At 39.3% G+C, this 21,106-nt stretch overlaps 1 protein-coding gene across 1 annotated transcript in view; it reads left to right on the top strand.

Moving 5' to 3' along the window:
* Window positions 1-21,106, top strand: part of LOC101636440 — a 53,078-nt gene that overhangs the window by 6,643 nt on the left and 25,329 nt on the right. The window contains exon 3 of the mRNA XM_004682109.1: window positions 13,639-14,616. Coding sequence (XP_004682166.1) covers window positions 13,639-14,616 — 978 coding nt within the window. The remainder of the gene's footprint in view (window positions 1-13,638; window positions 14,617-21,106) is intronic.

Below are 21,106 nucleotides of genomic sequence, written 5' to 3'. Positions count from 1 at the left end.
TATTCATTTCTGTGGACTCATGCAGAATAGGCAACTTCAGGGAGAGGACTTTGCTAGCTTTTTTGTTCGTCTCCCTCCTCTGCCCTGTTCTCTGCGCCAGATGCTGTTTTCTGGAGCCACACCACCCAGTATTTTTTTTTTTTGTTTTTTTTTTTTTTTTTTTTTTGAATTTTGGGACTTGCAGTTGGGGGCCATGATGAAGGAATGAAGGACAAAGGAACAGAGCGGAGTGCTGATTCCTTCTGCTTTCTTCCCAGTCACTGGAGCTTGGGGTTTGTCCTTTGTCACCTTTCTGTGTCTACAGCTCCTGTCAGGCAGTCCCTCCTCTACAGTCTGTGCTCTCAACAGGTTTTGCTACCATTTCCTCCCTTTCCCCTCCTCCCCCCCACCTCTTCAGTGGGGGTGGTGGTGGTGGTAAAGCGTTCCTGCTGAGGTAGACTTTGTGTTGAGTTCTCATTAACAACACCCATACACCCTCTTCTCTGTTCCCTCCCTTCTTCTCCACCGCTCTCCTCACTTTTCTCTCCCTCTCCTCCTCTCTCTTTCCCTCCCTCTCTCTCATTCCAGTAAAACTCTTGAGCACAACTCTTGTTTCCAGTGGGGACCAAAGGTAACCAATGAGAAGAACGAGACTCATGGAAGTGAAATGCTGATGCTTTTAATTCATCCTTACCATTGTGTCATCTTTACATTGTAACTCATCAGAAGTCTCCCTCCTTCATCCTTGGAAGAGCAGCACCAGCACCGAAGTCTCTAGGCTTTCTGTGGTGGCTGCTTCTGCAGGCAAGTGTGACTTTGGGTCTAGCAGAGGAGCAAACTCTGAGTATATTTGCTTTACAGTCACTGCTTTAATTTGCTGATTTGATTTTATTACCACAGTTAAAGATAATTGATAATAAAAGCCAAAATTTGATAGTAACCAAGAATTTTTGACCTTTGGTAAACTGACTTTTATTTTTCATTTTTGACCTTTGCTATAAATCAAGGACTGAGACTTTTGCTAGTGGTGAATGGTGTGAAGATCAAGGTACCCAGGTGCAAGCATTTCTACTGAAGCAGATTCAGTGACCAAGGGGCTCATGGGGAAAGCTTATGTACATTCCCTATGCCTTAGCATTTTTAACTTTCTCATTTCTAGAATGCTAAGTCTAGCCTCAGTTCTCATACTTGTGTTCTGGCAGCAACTCAGTCTTAACTGATGCAAAGTCATGGACATGACTTAGGCGCGTTGATCCATGAGCACTCTCTGTGTGCCAGTCACTGTGCCAAGCCCCATCAGTACAGTAAATCTAACACAAGATCCATGCCTTCCAAGGGTTAAACCAATGCAGCAACAACATTATTGTTAAATTTAACATACAAATATCATTAGGAAAAGATAATAAAAGTTGAATTTCTAGGACCAAAAGGTAGTCTTTTGGTTTTAAAGACATGACTTCTAGCAAAATGGCAACTCCATGCACATATGCTGTTACCTCCCTCCCCCCCTGTAATTTGGTGAAAATTGCAAACCATTGTGTTAGTTGCATTTCTGAGATTACTACTAAAGTTGGATATTCTTATATTTCTATTGACCAGAAATACTTCTTTTGGGAACATGCCTCCATTGGCCAATTAAAATTTGAGTACTTGTTTCTCATCTAAGAAAATGATCCATGTCTGCTATAAACACTTGTTTTCATTTGAATTATATATTTTTTATTTTTAAATTCATAAATTATTTTAAAAATCCACCAATATTTTTGATATGAAGTGAAAATGCAACTTTAATTATTTACCAAATAGCTAAACTTTTGGGCAGGCCCTAATTGTGAAGGGTCTGGAATTCTCTTTGGAAAATTTCATTGAAAATTTGTTTGTGGAGATAATTTGGACATATGGAAACTGAATGTTCTTTGGGCAGGGTCCCAGGACACATAGAAGCTGAACGTTACCTGGGCTCTTCCTTTACTTGTGATGTGGTACATAATAGAGGGCAAAAGACTCATAGGCAGTGGATGAAGGTGACAAAACTAGGCGAAATGATAGTGTTTCAATGATTTTATAGTGCTGTTTTGAGCCCAGTTCACCTCTTTTTTTAAGATTATAACCATTAACATGTTCTTGTGAAGACATAAATATTATCAATGAATTTGAAGTACCTTTAGATCAATAACTAACAACTATACCTCCTCTTCTTTCCTTTTCTTCTTGAAAGAAAAGCTCCTCCCTCTCCTCATTCTCTCTGAAAGTTGACCTAGATAGAGGTTCCTAGTTAGGGAACCCAAGTTAAATCTTTAGTATCTGAGTATCAGTATCTTCTCTGTAAAATGAAGCTAATAACATCTAACTCAGAGATTATATTATCCTATTCTATGGCTATCCATACAGATACTAAGTTAACATCTTTTTTTTTTAAGATTTATTTATTTATTCATACAGAACTGGGGTACAGGCCAGAGATGCGGAGGGTGAGAGAATTCACCAGGGACAGAGTGGGGAGCAGAACAGGCAGATCAACGAAGTACACTGCTGAGGGGAGCAGCGGGCGGGTCAGGAGAGGTCTGCCGCGCCATGTGGATCTCCTCTGGGGCAGGTGGGGATCAAACTCGTGTGGAAGTGGCTTAGGCTTCTTTTGCAGTGCATTAACCCGCTGCGCCACCAGGGAGGGCCCTAAGTTAACATCTTAATGAAATATATTTATTTGCCATTTCTTAACAATATGATATATAAATTTCAATGTTACATTAATTTTCCATTAATTACTGATACTCAGATACTAATGTTACATTAAAAAATGTTTATTTTGTAGAAGTGGGGTGTAGGACAAAGGTGTGGGTAAGAGGATTCACCAGAGACATAGTGGAGAACAGAATAGGTGTATCTACTGAAATCCACTGCTGAGGGGAGCTGCAGGTGAGACAGGAGAGGTCTGCTGGGCCCTGTGGGTCAGCTCCCTGGCCCGCGGTGGTGATGGTGCTGACTTAACCCTTAGGCTGCCAACAAGGCCCAAATTTTTACAAATGGAACATAGTCTATAAGTTATTTTTGTTCAGCAGCCAGGATGGTGCCACGAACAATTAGCCACTTCATAAGCACTTTGGTTATTTGCTTACTATTTCATTTAGCACAGAAAAGTAATTTACTCCTGGTCTTATGGGATTCTTCCCATGCTTAGAATGCCTCCTCAGAGCATGCAATGGAGTGCACCGAAACCTCACACATGGTAGGTCCTTCTCTTCAGGGTGCTTCTTATCTTGTGGGCATTCAGCAACCATTGTTGAGCACTATGTGAGGAGGAAAGCATCAGTCCTTCAAGGTAAGATTAGTGTCTAAATTTTACATAGGAGACTGTAGAAACCCAGAGAGGAAAGCAGCTTGCTCAAGTGGCAAAGCTAGCTGTCTTCACCTGGCCCTGGCTCTGTGTACCTGTGGGGAGCTCCTGTGGGGGGGATCTGAGGATGCCTGAGCACATCCATTTCCACATTTGGCCATTCTAAGGTCTCCGGCCTTAGAGTCTTTTCTCATCTTGAACAGAATACTAGAAAGCATCACATCCCTTCCAGCATCTGGAGTCTCATGGAGAACTTCCAAAAGATTTTATTTGCCATTTTCTTTTTTAAGATTTATTTATTTATGCATATAAAACTGGGTACAGGCCAGAGGTACAGAGACGGTGAGAGGATTCACCAGAGACAGAGCGGGGAGCAGAACAGGCAGATTGATGAAGTGCACTGCTGAGGGGAGCAGTGGGATGTTGAGATAGGAGAGGTCTACCAAGCCATGTGGGTCACCCCCCTGGCCAGCACCTAATTCAGTGCTGAAGTGGCTGAGCATAGCTTCCTAGTGTGTAGTGAGCACTGTGTGGCGCCACCAGGGAGGGTCCTTATTTGCCATTTTCTTTATCTTATTTATTAGTTGCCTGAGTACTTGGGGAGAGAAGTTGGTAGAAGAATATAAAATAAACATTTGAGGGCCTGCTAAGTAATTACCAGGTTTTGAGCAAGGCACTTTCATCTATATTATTGCATCAACTTGCGTTTTGTTCTTTTGACTCTTTTAATGAATAATGAAATATAATAGAAGAAATGAACAAAACAGAAGCCAATGACTTATCCCAAAGAAAAAACTTGAGTAGCAAACACCATGGTTAAAAAGTAGAACATTATTGGCACTCCAAAACCCCTCCTTATATAGTTCATCCTTCTCCCCATCTTCATCCCCTCCCAAGGTGGATACTATCCTGACTCTTAGGATCATTATTTTCTTGCATTTATATCTGATCTATCAGCTGAGCTTGTGACCATAAGCACTATAGCTTCTCCCGGCTTAGGTTACAGTGTTTACTGCATTGTTTCTGGTTCTTGGCTCAACATTACATTTGTAAGCCATTCATTTAAGTTGTTTCAGAAAGGTGAGGTTTGTTCATGCCTTCATGTATAATATTGTCTTTTATAAAAACATGCAATGAACTTCGGCATCCTACTTTTGATGCTCATTTGGGTGGTTGCAGATATTTACCTATTAAGTATGAAGCAGCTGTGCAGTGGGTGTATGCATTTCTTGAGGCACATGTGCATGCCTTCTTGAGGGATGGAATTGTTGGGTTAGAAAATATGCATACATTCCACTTTCATAAGTAATACCAATTTTTGCTTCTTATGGTACTTCTTAACTTGGGAATCAGAATGATGAATATTGCCTAATGTTGGATTTTAATAGGAATTCTCTCCAGAAGTCTGAATCTAATGCCCTAAGTTTCAAGTTTTTTGTTTTTTTCCAGGAATTGAGCTCAAAGTGGAGAGCATGGAAAATACCCCCTAGAGGGTGTTTTTTTTTTTTTTAAGATTTATTTATTTATGCATACAGAACTGGGATACAGGCCAGAAGTGCAGGGGTGGTGAGAGGATTCACCAGACACAGAGTGGGGAGCAGAACAGGCCAAATGAGGACCTACACTGCTGAGGGGAGCAGCGGGGCCAGTCAGGAGAGGTCTGCTGAGCCACTGTGGATTACCTCCAGGGGCAGAGGGCGGAGATAGAACTCATGCGGGAAGTGGCTTTAGCTTCTTAGTGCTGTGCTTTTACCGCTGTGCCACCAGGGAGGACCTGTTGTTAACTGGCTTGTAATGCAGACTTAGACTTTAAAACCATAAGTGGGATGTGGGGGGAGGGAGGGGGACCTTTGGGTCCAGTTTTACTATTTGAATAGCAGAAAGAACCAGGGTGTTAAAGATATATTTGGGTAAAATGGGCAAAAGGAGGCAGTATAAGGCACTCTCTTCAGGCAGCTCTTTGGGATCTGCGACTCAGGCCTCTCAGCCTATTTCCGGATCCTGGTAGGAAGCCGCCTTTAGGCGAGGCAGAAACAAACACTCCGGGGTAGGCGCCCAGTGTTGGGGGACCAAGAGGTTAGGAGCATGGGGGTGGGGGCGGTGACCAGCTTGTTGCTGGGCAACAGAACGCATCCTCTTAACTGCCAGTAAAACTGGTGCTTTACTGGTGGGTGCGGGGTGGGGCTGCCCCCCAGCCCGGGGAAGAGTTGGGGACACTGTCCGGAGCAGGGCACCAATCTCCACGCCACTTGACTGGGAGCAGAGTTGGCCCTATAGCCAGGTGAGAGGTTGATTTCAACTGGGGCGCAAGTGATCTGGGGATACTCTGGGAAGGAGAAGCCGCAACAGGCGGAGCAGATCTGGCTGGTGTCACCTAAAGAACTGGACTAGGGCTGGGCTACCGTGGAGGTGGAGGACAGGGTTGAGGAGAAACTGGGAGTGAAAAGCCTTGAGGAAGGAAAAGATGGGTAGAGTGTGTCAACTAGGTGGTGGGGACATTCTGAAAAGGAGTGAGAAAGGCAGGATTGGGAGGGGAGTGATTTGAGGGGAAGTAGGAAGGGTGAAAGGTCACAGTGGAGGAAATTCAGTTTCCAACACCTGCATCTGCTATTCTTTGAGAAGGGCTGGTTGTTTTAGGCAAAAGTTAACCACCACTGAGGTCTCCCCAACTGGTGTCAGTGTGTCAAAACTGGGGTCAAATGAGCTGTTTCCTGACTGTGGCCCTAAAACAAAATGAACTCTTTGGCACGAAGTAGGGCTTAACTGAAGAAGCAGGTCCACAGTGATACTGTTGTAGAGCTCAGTGTAATTCAGCAGTTCGTTTTTTTTAAAAATGCAAATAAAAGTTTACAACTTCATTGACACATTATTTATATTCAACAAACTGCACAGAATGTACAGTATGTATAATATGTGTGCAGGCTACAATTTAATGCGTTTGACAAATCTATACACCTTTGGCATTATTTCTGCAATCAAGATAACCTTTCCTCTGTCCCTTTTGCTACCCACCCCTGCTCTCATACCCCTTCTCCCACCCCAAACCAACTGCTGCTCTGCCATGTCCTAACTTATCGAATAACTTGCAGCTTCTAGAATTTTATCTAGATGGAAGCTTCCTAATAAGTTTCTGCTAAGACCTTTGCGTTAACATAAGTTTTGAAATTGGATACTGGAAGTCCTTCAACTCTCTTTATCCTAAAAATCATATTGGCTACCTTAAGTCATTTGACTTTATATATGCTATTTAGAATCAACCTAACCTCTATAGAGAGCCTTCTGAAATTTTGATTGGGATTGCATTCAATCTATTGATGTCTTTGGAGTTAACTGTCATTTTAACGATGAAGAACCACCCAGTTTATGAACATGGTCTATGTATCCTTTTATATAACGCTTTAATTTTTCTCAGCAATGTTCTATGATTTCATTGTAAAGATTTTGGATAAATTTTGCTAGACTAATTCCTAAATATTTTTATTTTTTGGCATTAGTGTAAAAGGAATAAAAAATTACTTTCCCATTATTTGATGCTTACACAATAAAAATGCAATTGACTCTGTTTGATAAACTTATTTTTACATACAACCTTGATACTCATTAGTATTAGCAATTCCCTTGTAGATTCCTTGAGACTTTTAACTTATAATTGTGTCATCTGCAAAAAGGCAGTTTTACCTTTCTGTTTTCAATCTTTATCCCTTTTCCTTCACTTCCTCACCACACTGCAATGCTAGGATATCCAGGACAATGTTGAATAAACATGGTAAGAGTTTAGTCATTTTTTTCTAGTTTTCAATTTTATTGATTTTAAAATATTTATTTTATTTATTTATACATACAAGAACTGGGATGTGGGCCAGAGGTGTGGCAGTGAGAGGATTCACCAGAGGCAGAGTGGGGAGCAGAACAGGCAGACTGACAAAGTGTACTGCTGAGGGGAGATGTGCTGAGCCGTGTGGGTCACCTCCCTGGTAGATGATCACTTCTGCTGCGGTGGCGGTGGCGGACTGTAGCTTGATAGTGCTAAGACTTAACCCCTTGTGCCACCAGAGAGAGCCTACTTTTCAGTTTTAATAGGGAAACATCAATATAATGTATTTTTAAAAAATAAATTCTCTTAATCAGAGTGAGGGTGCCCTATGATTCATAGTTTGCCCAAAGTTATTTAATTATTTGTTGTAAATGGGTATTAGGTTTTTTCAAATAATTTCTCACTATAAATTGAAAAGGTCATTTTTTCCCTTTTATATTCTGTTAATATTGTGAACGATATAGATTTTCAAAAGTTAAATGAAAATTTCAAACCTGGGATAAACTTTGTTTGATTAACATGCATTACCTTTTAAAAATATTTTGGAGTTGATAAAACTAATACTTTATTAAAAATTTTTAAATTTATGTTCATGAAGGATATTAGTATGTATGAAATTTTTAAAAAGCCTTGTCAGATTGTTGGTGGGGGAAGGATTGTTGGTGGGGGAACAAACTCCACAGACAGGTTTTATGAACCCTGCCCCCACTCTAGACCTAAGATATCCAAGACACCAGCGACTACAAATCCCATATTATCACCACCACCAAAAGGAGGATGCTGGGACTGAGAGTGGAGCTAACCAGACCTGTGAGCCTTGAGGGTCCTTAGTTTTTCCCAGGGTCCCAGCTCAGCAGAATTGGCAGGACACACTCACCAATTTATCTCTCTCCCTGAGTCATTTCCCCTTTTTGGAAATGACCCCTTTATTAACCTTTTTTGTGGGTGCCTGCAGTCAGGTTTTATTATAAGTACCGTTAAGTGAGCAGGTGAGCGCGCACAGTCAGGCTAACCCATTTCACATTGGGGTTCCCTGTAACAAGATGCCACTAGTATTATACAAGTCTCAGAAAGCAGTTGTCCTTTTTTACCTCCTCTGTTTCCTGAAAGCATTTCTATGGCATTGGTAGTATTTCTTTCCTGAATATTGAAAGAACCATCTAGGCTTGGAAAATTGTGGTAAGGTTTTTGATAACAAATAAATCAATTTGCTGTAGGATTATTCAGATTTTCTGTTCCATATGTTAATTTTGGTAAAGTTGCAATTTTCAGAGATTTGAAAATTCATCAGTTGGGTTTGTTGGCATCAAGTTGTTATCATATTCTTCTTCAATATACTTACGATCTATAGTGAAAATCTCTGATATTGGTATCTCCTGTTTTCTCTTTTGTTCTTGAATAGTCTAGCTAGGATTTAAAATTTTTTTATTGATATTTTGGAAAGAACTAACTGTATGAAATTTCTCAATTATTTTTTTGTTTTTTATTTGATAGACTTTTAGTTGCCTTAAAACTCCTTGCTTAATAATTTCATATCTGGGTCATTTTAGGCTGTCTGTTAATTATCTTTGTCCTTGAGAATAGGTTGTATTTTTCCTGAATCATTTTATGCTAAGTATTTCTTTTTGTTATAGCCTAGACATTGATAATGTTTTTTGGTGTAGATTCTGTGTTCTAAATTATATCTCTTTGAAGAATTTTTTCTTTGAGAGGGCAATTAACCACTTTTAGATTCACTTTTGTAAGCTATATCTGTGGTTAGAATTTGGCCGAAATTAAGTTCAGCTAAATCTCAGCGAAGACCCTAAACCTTCCCTGTGTTGCTTTGAGTTTGCCCACCATATGTATGAGTCAGAGGACAGTTTCTTTCGTCTTGTGATTTTGGGCATAACCTCCTTTGGCTTTTATCTCCTCTAGGATTTCTCTCTCATCCCTTAGTGATGGATAGTACCTGGACTTCCCTCTGTAATTTTTCTACCCAGAATGTTGGAGGACATTCTATCAAACTCATTTCCACCTACACTGTGCCATTTGGCGTTATGATCATCATTTAGACAAAAATAATAAAATTGGAAACTCACCTCCAGGAAAAGGTTTCTACAAATTTTGAGTCTTTTCCCTAATCTGCTTGTATTTGTTTACTTACTTCTAAGAGTCCTCAGGTAGCTAATTTTTCTATTTTACCAGGGTTATAAGTTGTTAGTAGGGGAATGGTCTGTAAACGATAGCTGTGGACCACTCAGTACTTTTGAAATTGAGCATGCAACATTTAACACATCAAAGCATAATGACAACAATAATGAAAGGTTCCTACTTCTATTTAAGCATTTTGATGAAGAATTCAAAGAGGATAAGTACAAGTAGAACATGGGGAGTATAATTTGCAGGTGGGATGTTGTGTTGTTCCATTGCCTGCTATGTATTTACTTATGTTTCTAGTTTTATATATATATATATATATATATATATATATTCACCAGGGACATGAACATACTCTCAGTACTGGTTATAAAGAATTGAATAAATGTCGTATAGTCATTGAAATCTTGGTGGAGTTCTATGCTTAAAAAAGCTGTTCTTTATGGTCTTTATAATTTTAACCAGCATAATATATCAGTTAGTATTATTGATAGTATTTTATTTCTATTGATAGGGTTAAAGGAAATAAAACAAGTGTAACAGAAATTGTGGGGAAATTGCTAAAATTACTATTATTTCATTCTTTTAGCAAAGTTGTTAAAGTGTATAGTACTTAATTTAGGCTTTTTCATAAATCATAACCAATGTACAGACAGATCTTGTTTCTACCCCTGATATTTCAAAAGCAAATATTGTTTTCAGAATATTTTTATTTTTCTTGTTCTGCTGAAGATTTTACTGGATGAGATAGTCTTTTCCCTTTAAAACTTCTCATGAAACTTTACTGCTGTGCATTGGAAGCTGATATTGGTGTAAAATTTATGATGTGAATTGCGATGGTATTTGGTCATGGATTAAAGAAAAGCTAAGTCATGTCCTTAAAGGGTCCCCTCCTACTGAAGTGCCTGTGAGCAAAATCCAAGCGCTCAGGGCCAGAAGAGCCATACAGTGGAGCTTCGGCTCCAGTGTAACACTCTCATGAGCAAGGCCTGTCGGATGAAGGGCTTTATTCTCTGTGTGAGTGGGTTCTTGGAGCTTGAAACCAAGTCATCAGGCAGTCTGCTTTCTTTCCACTTTGAAGTCTAAAGTAGCGCTCTGGATCTTCTGTACCACACTTGTGAGAACAGAAAACAACCTACCTCCAGAATCTAGAGAATTCACTCAACAGTATAAACTTAATCAACCTGGGTTGTGAGCACCAGGCTTGGCACTTTATGTGGGTTAATCTTTTTTCCTCTCAGGACAGTAACGTTATTTTTCCTTGAGTAACTCAAAATCAGAGCTAGTCTCTTTCTTTCTGTAAATTGTCACCAATAAAAAAGAGCATGTCACTTTTCCATGACAACCGATGTTGAAAAATCATTTTACATATTTTGTAGTGTGGAGGGAGGGGGACTGTGTAGTGTGTAGGTAGGGGATAAAGGCACCAAGCTTTGATGGACTGGCCCATTTTGTGTTGGAATAACACCTCCCTTGAAAACACAATAGAAGTTCTCATCAAATTTAGAAGTTCTGTATCTTGTTGGTTTATTTTTCACATATAAAGAGCAACTCTCCTATGGAGACCTCAAGGGAATGTACTGAGAAATGATAAACAATGAAGACTTGTTAAAATTCAATAGCAAGGGAGGGGCATGAGAGAAGTTGGAAAGGGAATGTGAAGCAGGAACTAAGGAACAAAAGGGAAGTGCAGTTGGAAGAGTGAAGTCAGATTCTCATCAGGTATTAATGTGCTTCTGGTCTGTGCTTTGTTCCAGATACTACCTTTTAGTCCTTTGTAGGAGGAAATGTAGATGGTGTCAGTGTGAACATACTACCACCTGTGTAAATAAGAACAGGCAGAATGCTAGGCTGTTCTGTGTAGGATTACACAGCGTTTTAAAATAAAGAAACTTCCTTAAGAGTTCTAGAAATCATTTCTAATGTTCATATACTATGGTCATGAAGAGAATCAACAGATTATTATTTCCATTTTTTAATTTGAAATCTTGTTGTATATAGAATTGATGGCCCAAGGTCTAGTCATTGGTGAAACTAGGTAAGAATGAAATATTATTGATTCCCATTTTAGAACTCTGTCATAAGTAAAGACTTTGGTTGGAGAAGCTCAGCAGATAATTTTGGGATCTAAGCAATATGACTATATTTAAAGGTTCAATTTTTCTTCATATTGCCTATGATACATGATAAATGAAGAATGCCTGCAAAGATAATTTATTTTTATTTATTTTAGTTACTTTATTTATTTTAAAGATTTATTTATTTATTCATACAGAACTGGGGTACAGGCCAGAGATGCGGAGGGTGAGAGGATTCACCAGGGACAGAGTGGGGGAGCAGAACAGGCAGATGAAGTACACTGCTGAGGGGAACAGCGGGCATACTTCCCCGGGGTGCCATGTGGATCTCCTCCGGGGCAGGCCTGGATCTAACTGATGCGGAAGTGGCCTAAGCTTCTTAGTGCAGTGCTTTAACCTGCTGTGCCACCAGGGAGGACCCTGCAAAGATAATTTTTCCATGAGTTGATAAAAGACAGGTGAAAACAAGGAAAGCATAGTAAAATAAAAATTGTTTTCTGCATTTTGTCTTACATCTATCTGGACTTAGGCTGGTACATGGTATAAATAATCTCCCCTGATGGTTGCCCAAATGTCTCAGAACAACTTATTGAATAATTCTTCCTTTATCACTATTTAATGTTGTACTTGTAATTCATCTTAACTCTTGCTTACTCAGTCTACATGTTGATTCTACCAGCATTTCAATTTTAATCCTTTCATCTGTATACATTTTGCACCCTTCTTGCTTGTTATTATTATTGTTACTGTCATTATTTTCTTTTAGAAACTTGGGTCTCTATCCTGTTTATATTTCAAATAAATAGGTACTCTTTGAAATTAGCAGCATCATTTTTACTATGATTTTGACTATGCTGGCATTAAGCTAGTACATTATTTTGGGAAAACCTAATATAAATAAAATATTTGGCTTTTCCACTAAGGGACATTAAGTCTATTTAACTGAGTCTGTCTTTTGTTGGCTTCAATAAAATTCTTTTTCTTGTAGCTTCAGTACATTCTTGTTATGCTTAATCCTAGTTAATTCTAAAAGAATATAACTGGAATTTTACTATTATGTTTTGAATGTATAGTTTTGGTATAAGGGAAGTTACTTTTACGAAAGTGGCTGGCAGAACTCTACTATAATTCTAAATAATTCTCTAGAGCTTAGGTTTTCTAGATAATCATATTTGCAAATAGTGATGATATTCCAAAGGTGTTTCTGCTTTATTTTTTTTGGAAAGGAACTTGACCTTGGGTTTTCTAAGAATAAGTTTTTTTAAACAAAATTATTAATTAGTTTCTGTTTTTATTTTCCCCTAACCTTTATTTCTTGAAACTCTTCTCTCCTTGGTGTCTGAGGACTTGATTCTACTCATTTTCCTAACCGACTGCTTGTGTTTCTCTTCTGTCCCACACGTGAAGGTGCCAAGGAATCTGTTATTGCCAGTCTCTGTTTTTTTCTGTCAGCCTTAGGTTCAAGCTAGAAGACTATTAATTGCCCCACTTTGTTTTTTCTCCTACTCAATATTAACACCCCCTAAGACACCAATCCAATCAAGCCACTTTTCTACTGAAAACTCAAGTGATTTCCAGTGGCCCACATAAAAAGTACAGACACTTGGCATTTAGCTCCCAGGACCTGTCTGTGGCTGATTGTCCTTCTCCCATCATACACTCTGTTTTAGTTCAGGTGACACATTGAAAGAAGTGGGCTGGGTGGGCAGTGAGTATCTAGGACCAGCTGGAGAAGGGGAAATTGCTTAACCAGCTACATATGTAAGGATTTAGTTCCTGCTTTCTGAGAATTGCCACCTTCTTTTATCCCCAGAGAAATGGCAAATCTGGATTTGAACGTGATAATCTCTCAATTTAAAATTGTTGTCTGTTGGTTAGAATGTTTTAAAAACTCTGAGCAATTGAAAAACCTGTTTGTGATCTGGTTCTAGACCACGGTTGATGACCTGTATTTTCTCTTAGCAAGGCCCTTTTGGATTTTCAATGTCTGCGCTTACTATGGTCTTCCTTCTAAGTAAGAGAGACCATAGACACTGCAATTAAATTGTAACAAAATGTTAAAATAAACCCAGAAGGGCTTTCAGAAATTCCCTTTCAAGAAAAGTTGTAAGTAGGTCCTATGACAAGAACAATAAGTGGATTTAAAATAATATACACTAATCTTACCCACTTGTGCTTCAGAGAGCACGATGACCATTCTACCATAAGCTGGCATTTTATTTATCAAAGAAATTTTGCTTTCTATATATATATATATATTACATGTCATACATTCATATGTTGTTATCTTACAGAACAAATTAATTAAGATGTCCACGGTTCGGAAGCACTTCGGACTGAAAGGAACAGAAGAAACATACATCTTTAAAGAGCTTGAGAAGGTTCGCCAGGAAAATAAAAAGGATTTTCTTCAATTCAAGCAGAAGTTGCTCTCCAGGCCCACTGTGGATGAAAGCCCCATCTTTGGCCTCGAGTCCCCAGGCCTGGCCAGGCAAGAGGAGGTGGAGAGCGTTTCTCCTGCAGGGCTCCTGAAGCCATCAGGGTTGCCTGCGGCTAAAGGCCTGGAGACATCTTCCGATGCCCTCTTTCACTGGGGTCGGGAAGGCACAGCTCACCTCCCGGGGTCCAGCGAGGCGGCCACTTATGGGAAGAGCCAACCCTTTTGCCCCCAGGACTTCTACTTACGGAGCTCCGCGTTCCTGCGGCATCGGCCCCAGAAGAAGCCACCGGTCATCGCCTCCCACGCCGGTACCGCCAAATCTGTGGTCCTGATGCCGCCCCCTCCACCCCGAGGGAGGCCCAGGGCCCGCTGGGGCCCTAAGCTTCCGCGCCCCGTGGCCATCAACCCCGTCGTCCACCGTGGCTCGAACCAGGAGCATGAGGCTGCGGCCGCAGAGCCCAGAAAGGCCAAAGGGAAGAGCAGCTCCGTCTCCAGTGAGGAGAGAGAAGGCAGGGTGGACACGCGGCGGAGGAGCAGGGGGAAGAGTCGCATGGCTTTGGAGCACCAGGCCGCGACTGCCAGCGAGACCCGGGAAGGGGCCGGGTCAGTTTTCAAAATAGGCAGGAGGAGCGTTGCTCCCCGCGACTCGCTGGAAGCTGGCGCGGGCAGGGCCACCCCGCGGCTCACGCTGCCGCCACTGGGTCTAGGGATCACCATGTCCTTGGAGGAGATCACCTCTCTGCTGCAGTCTGAGGCTCAGCTGGCCTCCGACCAGACGGTGAAGGAGCTCATACAGCGCGTACTGGGTCAGAACTACGACATGAAAATGGAAGTAGGTGTCTAGAAGGAGAGTAGTGTTTCTCCTGGGTAAATGCTACGTATGTGCACAATCCTAAGTTACTGTAGTTCTTTAAAGTTTTGAATTTCCCGCCAAGGGCAGTGTAACCTCCCTTCGAAGTGGAAAAAATTGAGAGGTTCTTTCAAAAACTGCTTCAAAGAACATTAGTTGTAGATCTGAACAATGCCTCACTGGTGCCGTTCCTTTCTAAGCCCTTGTGAGTATTTAATATTGAAGTGACAGGTGTTTAAAATGGAAAACTCAGTCTTCTGTTACATCTTAGCATTATTAGCAGTGAATTTTTATTCTAAGATCACTGTTTCTTTTAAAAAAGTTCAATTTATGAGTCTTACGATACTTCAGTGAAAACCATTCTCTTTAAATTTGCATATATATCCATATATATATATTTAAATATTTATTTATTTATGCTTACAGAACTGGGGTATAGGCCAGAAATGTGGTGGGTGAGAGGAATCACTAGAGACAGAGTGGGGAGCAGAACAGGCAGACTGACTGAAATCCACTTCTGAGGGGAGCACTGGGCTGGTCAGGAGAGGTCTGCCACGCCAAGTGGGTCACCTCCCAGGCGGGGATCAACTCGCGCTGCAGTGGCTTCAGAGAGCTTCATAATGCGGTGTTTTAACCCGTTGTGCCACCAGGGAGAGCCCCTAAATGTATATATTTTAAATTTATTTTCTAGACCTTTCCAAGGACACAGTATAAATGACTCCTGTGTGCCAAACACTATGGCACAGGCACAGCCCACAGACATTTTTGTCCCACCAGAAACCAGCAGGTGTCTAGGCTAAGTGCTCCATTTGACCAGGTGTCTCCTAGCTTTACGGAGGTGAATGATGGGCTTAGTGGCCACAACTACCAGATGCTAGCCTGAGACTCTACTCCAGCCTGTCACCTCCAGATACTGACGGTTTGTTGATTGTGGCATATTCCTGGAAGTAAAGCTAGAGAGTCTTAGTAAAGATATTTTGCCCATTCTATAAACTTCACTCTGGCAGGGATATTCAAAACAAAAATAATAACAAGAGAATCTCATCCAGAGAGAGACTCTTTATGTGTGCATGTGTGTGTGTATTTGTATGTGTGAATGACAACAAGGAAGAAGATTCTGTTACTATTCTTGGCTGTAGCAGCAAACCTCTTGTTAGTACACAGAATACTGCTGCCTCATTAAGTCTTTAAAATAGTTTCAACCCCAGAAAACACTCTTGGCTGTGATGTCAGGAATGTGCTCAGAAAGCCCATTAGGGAAACAAAAGCATGTAAAGACAAGAGTCCCTACTGTTGTCTTTGACCTGGTGTTTGTCAGCAAAGGTGGGCAAATGTTTTCAGTTAAGACCTGGACTTACTCATGGTTGCTGAACAAGATCAGTTGGGTATTGACAATTAGGTTTTCTGTGGATCCAGTAGAAAAAAGATGCCCATTTGACAGACTTTACAGAGAGAATAAAGGCCTGGGTGCTTGTGCTGTGAACAGGAGTGCTATCTCTTAGTGCAGGTACTGGATGTGAGGAGGAACCAGTATTAGACACAGGCTCAGAGTTCCTGTACAGTTGGAGACTTTCAGAACAAAAGCACACACGAAAGTATATTTTGAAGTGTTCAAATAGAATTAGAATTTAAGAAGGAAGAGCATCAGATGATGGATGAACACTAGATGAGTGAATTCTGTTTTTTATGGCATTCTGTTTCTTCTGCCTATCCTTTTTGGGTGCTTCAGCTACCAGAATTTTGTGTAGGATTGCATGGCATGTCAGAATCAGGAGCCCGAGGTACTGCTCTGAGTTACAAGACTGCTCCTACCAGATACCTCTGTTCATCTTTTTAATGCAACCTAGATTTTGTTCTTATTTCTTTCTCATTGCCTCCAACAGTTGTCTCCAACTCCAACAATTCTTAAGCTAAGGACATGTGTTTATATAAACAATATTTTTCCCAGGATAAATAAGAAATATTGTTCTTTGCCTTAGCCATCTTGACTTGGAGCCACACTGAAGTCCCTTGAGGGAAAAACCAAAGGATAAGACAGTCTTGGCAGGGTGTGTTATCTCTGTGTTTGGAGGTTGGTCACTCTAAATCCAGCATTCAGAGTTCCACAAATAGTTGGATAGGCCAAAAGGTGCACAGAATAACTGAAGATTAAAACTAGATTCCAAACATAAGTTGAGCATATCAACTTTGGCACTGTTGACATTTGGTGTGGGATGATTCTTTATTATGGGTGGCTGTTCTATGAATTGTGAATGTTCAAAAATATCCCAGTATCCACTCACTAGATGACAGTAGCACGATCCTCTTGTTTCCCAGCCCCACAACAATCAAAATGTCTCTAAATGTTGCCAAATAAACGGAAGAGGGGAAAAAATGCCACCTACACCCCCTCTACCCCATCTCTGGGCTCCAGTGGTTGTCTGCGCTTACTTTAGGGAGCTGAGGAAGACATTTTTCCTCCCATGCAATCTCAGGCTTACAGAGTATGTAGTAAGAAACTTAGTAATCAGTCTTATGAGTGGGCATTTTGTGCTTTTCTTGGAGAGTTGGCAGAGATGCAGAACTGGACCTGGTGTGAATGCTTAAGCTCCAAAAAATAAACATACGCTGAAGGTAAAAGGTTGGTAAACAATCCTAGAAGCAAAGGAGATCCCACCTCCCCCAAATGGGGATAATCATATTTAGGTAAAATGAAATACCAGCTAAAAAAGGTAAGAAGAGACAGAGACAGACACTGTTAACCGATCAACACATTAGTAAGAAATAAAACTCATCAAAATATATATGTCAAACAAAGGAACATCAAAATATATCAGGCAACACTTGTCAAACTTGAAACCGGACATTGTTAGCAACACAACAGTAGTAGAAGACCTCAACAGCCCACTTTCACCAGTGGGAATTGCTCACAATTCATGACAGTAAGTTCATGAAGACAGATATCATGTCAGGTATCTTTTCAGACCATAATACTATCAACCACATATATACAAAGCAGGAAAAGCCTCTAACATGGGTATTTATTAAGACACAGCTGAATAGCCATTGGGTTAAAAAGTAAGTCAAAGAACAAATTGAAAATTGGAGAGGAACAAAAGTGAAGACACAGCCTATAAGAACCTAACCTATAGGATATAGCACAGCAGTACAAACAGGGGCACATATAGCAATACAGACCCACATCAGACAACAAAAGAGAGACTCAAATAACCTTAGAGAAAGAGGGAATGCTTCCAGACATGTTCTGAGATGCCAGCATCATTCTGATACCAAAGCCAGACAAAGATATCATAAAAAAAAAAAAAGAGAGAGAATAATAACCCTGTTGAACATAGATGCAAAAATCCTGGATAAAATCTTAGCAAACCAAATTCAACAATGCAACAAAAGGATCCTACATCATGACCAGTGGGTTTTATTTATCCCAGGGACACAGAATGGTTCAACATTCACAAACTGGTATCATTTACAAAGAAAGATAAAATCAGATGATCAGGTTAATAGCTGTAAAGAATGAATTGTAAGATTCAACATCCATTTATGATAAAACTCTCAAAGAAATGGGGGTAAATAGAACATACCTCAACATAATAAAGCTATATATGATTAATCCACAACTAGCATCATACTCAATGTTGAAAAATGAAAGCACTTCCTATAAGATACGATAAAGATTAAGATGTTCACTTTCACCACCACTATGCAAGATAGTGTTGGAAATCCTAGTTAGAGCAATTAGGCAAGATAAAGATGTAAAATTGGAAAAGAAGTAAAATTATCAATATTTCCAAATGACATGATAATTATGCAGAAAATCCTAAAGACTACACTAAAGAAAGAATTGCAATAGTAAAGTTAGTAGGCTATAAAACAAATTTTCAAAAAGTTCTGCTCCTATATGAAAGTAACAAGCAAGAAGAGAAAGAAATAAGAAGTTCCGCTCCTATATGACAGTAACAAGTGAGAAGAGAAAGAAATAAGAAATAACAATCTCATTCATGATTTTATCATTAAAGAATTAGACACCTAGGAGTAAATTTAACAAAGGAGGTGACAGAACTATACAATGAAAACTATAAGACATTATTAAAAGAAATAGAAAACACAAGATAATGAAAAGAGATTAATTACCATCTCAAGTTTTGGAAGACTTAGCATTGTTAATTTGAATGTCTTACTCAAAGCAATATGCAGATTCAATGCAATTTCTTAACCAATATCCAGAGACATTCTTCAAAGTAGACAAGCATTATGGAAATTCACATGAAACTACAAAAGACTGCAGTCAAAGCCGGTCTAACAAGCCATGCCATCACATTTGTAGAACTCAAAATACACTATAAAGCTCTAATAAGCAAAATATGGTATTGAAACTAAAGTAGGCATATAGACCAGCAGAATAATTCTGAGAACCCAGAAATAAACCCACACATGTGGATGACTATCTTTGGTAAGAATTGGGGCCTTCCTGGTGGTTCAAGAGGTTAAGTCTCAGCACTATGACACTATTGGCAGCCATTGCAGCATGAGTTCATTTCCTGGCCAGGGAGCTGACCCAAATGCAGCAGACCTCTTCTATCTCGCCAGCTGCTCTCTCAGCAGTGTATGGGTTTGGAATAGGTGAGGGTGGGAGGAAATTGTGTGAGATTTTAAGAAGGCAACATAAAAAGTCCTTGAACTAAGTGAAACCTTTTGTATCTTGATTGAATCAGTGTCATTATTATAGTTGAGATATTTCATTATATTTTTGCACATTATCACTATGCAAAAGACACAGAAGTCTTATCTTTGTATTATTCATTATAAGTGAATATGAATCTACAATTATCTCAAAATGTAAACTAATCAAAACTGTTATCAGATTTTTTCAAAGTGTGTGCTTTTTACAAATTATAAGAATTCTAAGGAAATGATGTTTTCTCTTATAAACTCTTATTTAACTCCCTAGCACTAACCAATGTTTACTATTGTTTATCTTGCAACACTTTTCAATTCTTCAATACTAATATAGAAATATATATATTTATATATATATTAAATATACATATATATTATATATGATATATATGATATATCATATATAATATATATCACATATATATAATATATTATACTTATATCTAAATATCTATCTATCTATCTATCTATAGATGTGGTCTTTTCTTTATAAAAATATAAGCATATGGTATGTTTTTCTGCAATATACCTTTTGACACATATTAATGGCCAACACCAATATGCATAACTTCTAAATTATTCTTGTGAATAATTGCATTTTATTATTCCATAGTATTTAAGCATTTCCTCGGTTCACTACTTTTCAAATTTCATCGTTACTTCTCTAGGGACAAATTTTGTTCATTAGAGGTTTAAATCAGGAAACCTGCAAGGATCTGGGCAGAGAAAAGAAAGTTATATTGTTTGAATAACATCAGCACAATTGAAAAGGACTCATTTGGACAAATCTTTCCTATTCAAAATGCTGGGCACATTTCATGGCACATTCTCTTTTTTTTTTTTTGTGCAGTACTTGATTGTTCTCATCTATGTAATGGCTTTTACTTATTTGTTTTTTTTTAAAGATTTATTTACTTCTGCATACAAGAACTGGGTGTAGGCCAGAGGTGCAGGGAGTGAAAGGATTCACCAGAGATAGAGTGGGGAGCAGAACAGGCAGATCCACTGAAACACACTGCTGTGGGAGCAGTGGGTGAGGTCTGCTGTGCCATGTGGGTCAGCTCCCTGGCCTGCCAGGGATGGAACTACACACGCTGCGGTGGCTGGCACTGTGCCTTTAACACCTGCACCACCAGGGAGGCCCCTGTAAGAGCTTTTAAGCTGTTCCAAATGATGTGTGATTAAGACATTTCTTGATCTACAAGTTTTTTTTTTTAATCATGAAGTTTTAAAATCAGTTCTAATTTGGATGCATGCTTTCAATAAATGCAAAATCTTACTTATTTAATCTTCATATATAAATTATCAAAGAACTTATTTATATTATATCTTGAAGGAAAATTACTGTTCCTTTAGTTGATTAGATTGCAATAATAGTTTTGAACTAAGCTTCAAAAAAAAGAAACATATTCTTTATTGGATGATGACAAGTACAGATTTTTTTCCATGCATATTTCCTCCCTTGTCCCCTGATCAAATTATCTGACAAATGAAATGCAAATTTAGAATTCAAATGCAATTTCCCCGATTCTTAGTATCCCTATACAATGATTCTACTTTCTTTTTGCCTATTTGTGTGATTAATTCTCTTAATTTTGACCACAAAGAACAGACATATATCAGGATTTAAATATATGTGAGGTAGAGTGAATAGCTTTAAAATGTTGGCAGAATAATTGCGTCTTATGGTTACTTTAGGTTTCGTTGCTTAGATATTTGTGATGAAAGCTTTTCTCCCTCTTGGATTGTTATTTTGATACATGGCACAGTTTAAACTTTGATTTCCTAATGTAGG

Source organism: Condylura cristata, unplaced genomic scaffold, assembly GCF_000260355.1.
Source record: "Condylura cristata isolate star-nosed mole 26May11 unplaced genomic scaffold, ConCri1.0 scaffold00013, whole genome shotgun sequence".
Classification (NCBI taxonomy): Eukaryota; Metazoa; Chordata; class Mammalia; order Eulipotyphla; family Talpidae; genus Condylura; species Condylura cristata.
The sequence above is the reverse complement of the archived record's forward strand: the minus strand, read 5'-3'. Positions and strand labels throughout refer to the sequence as shown.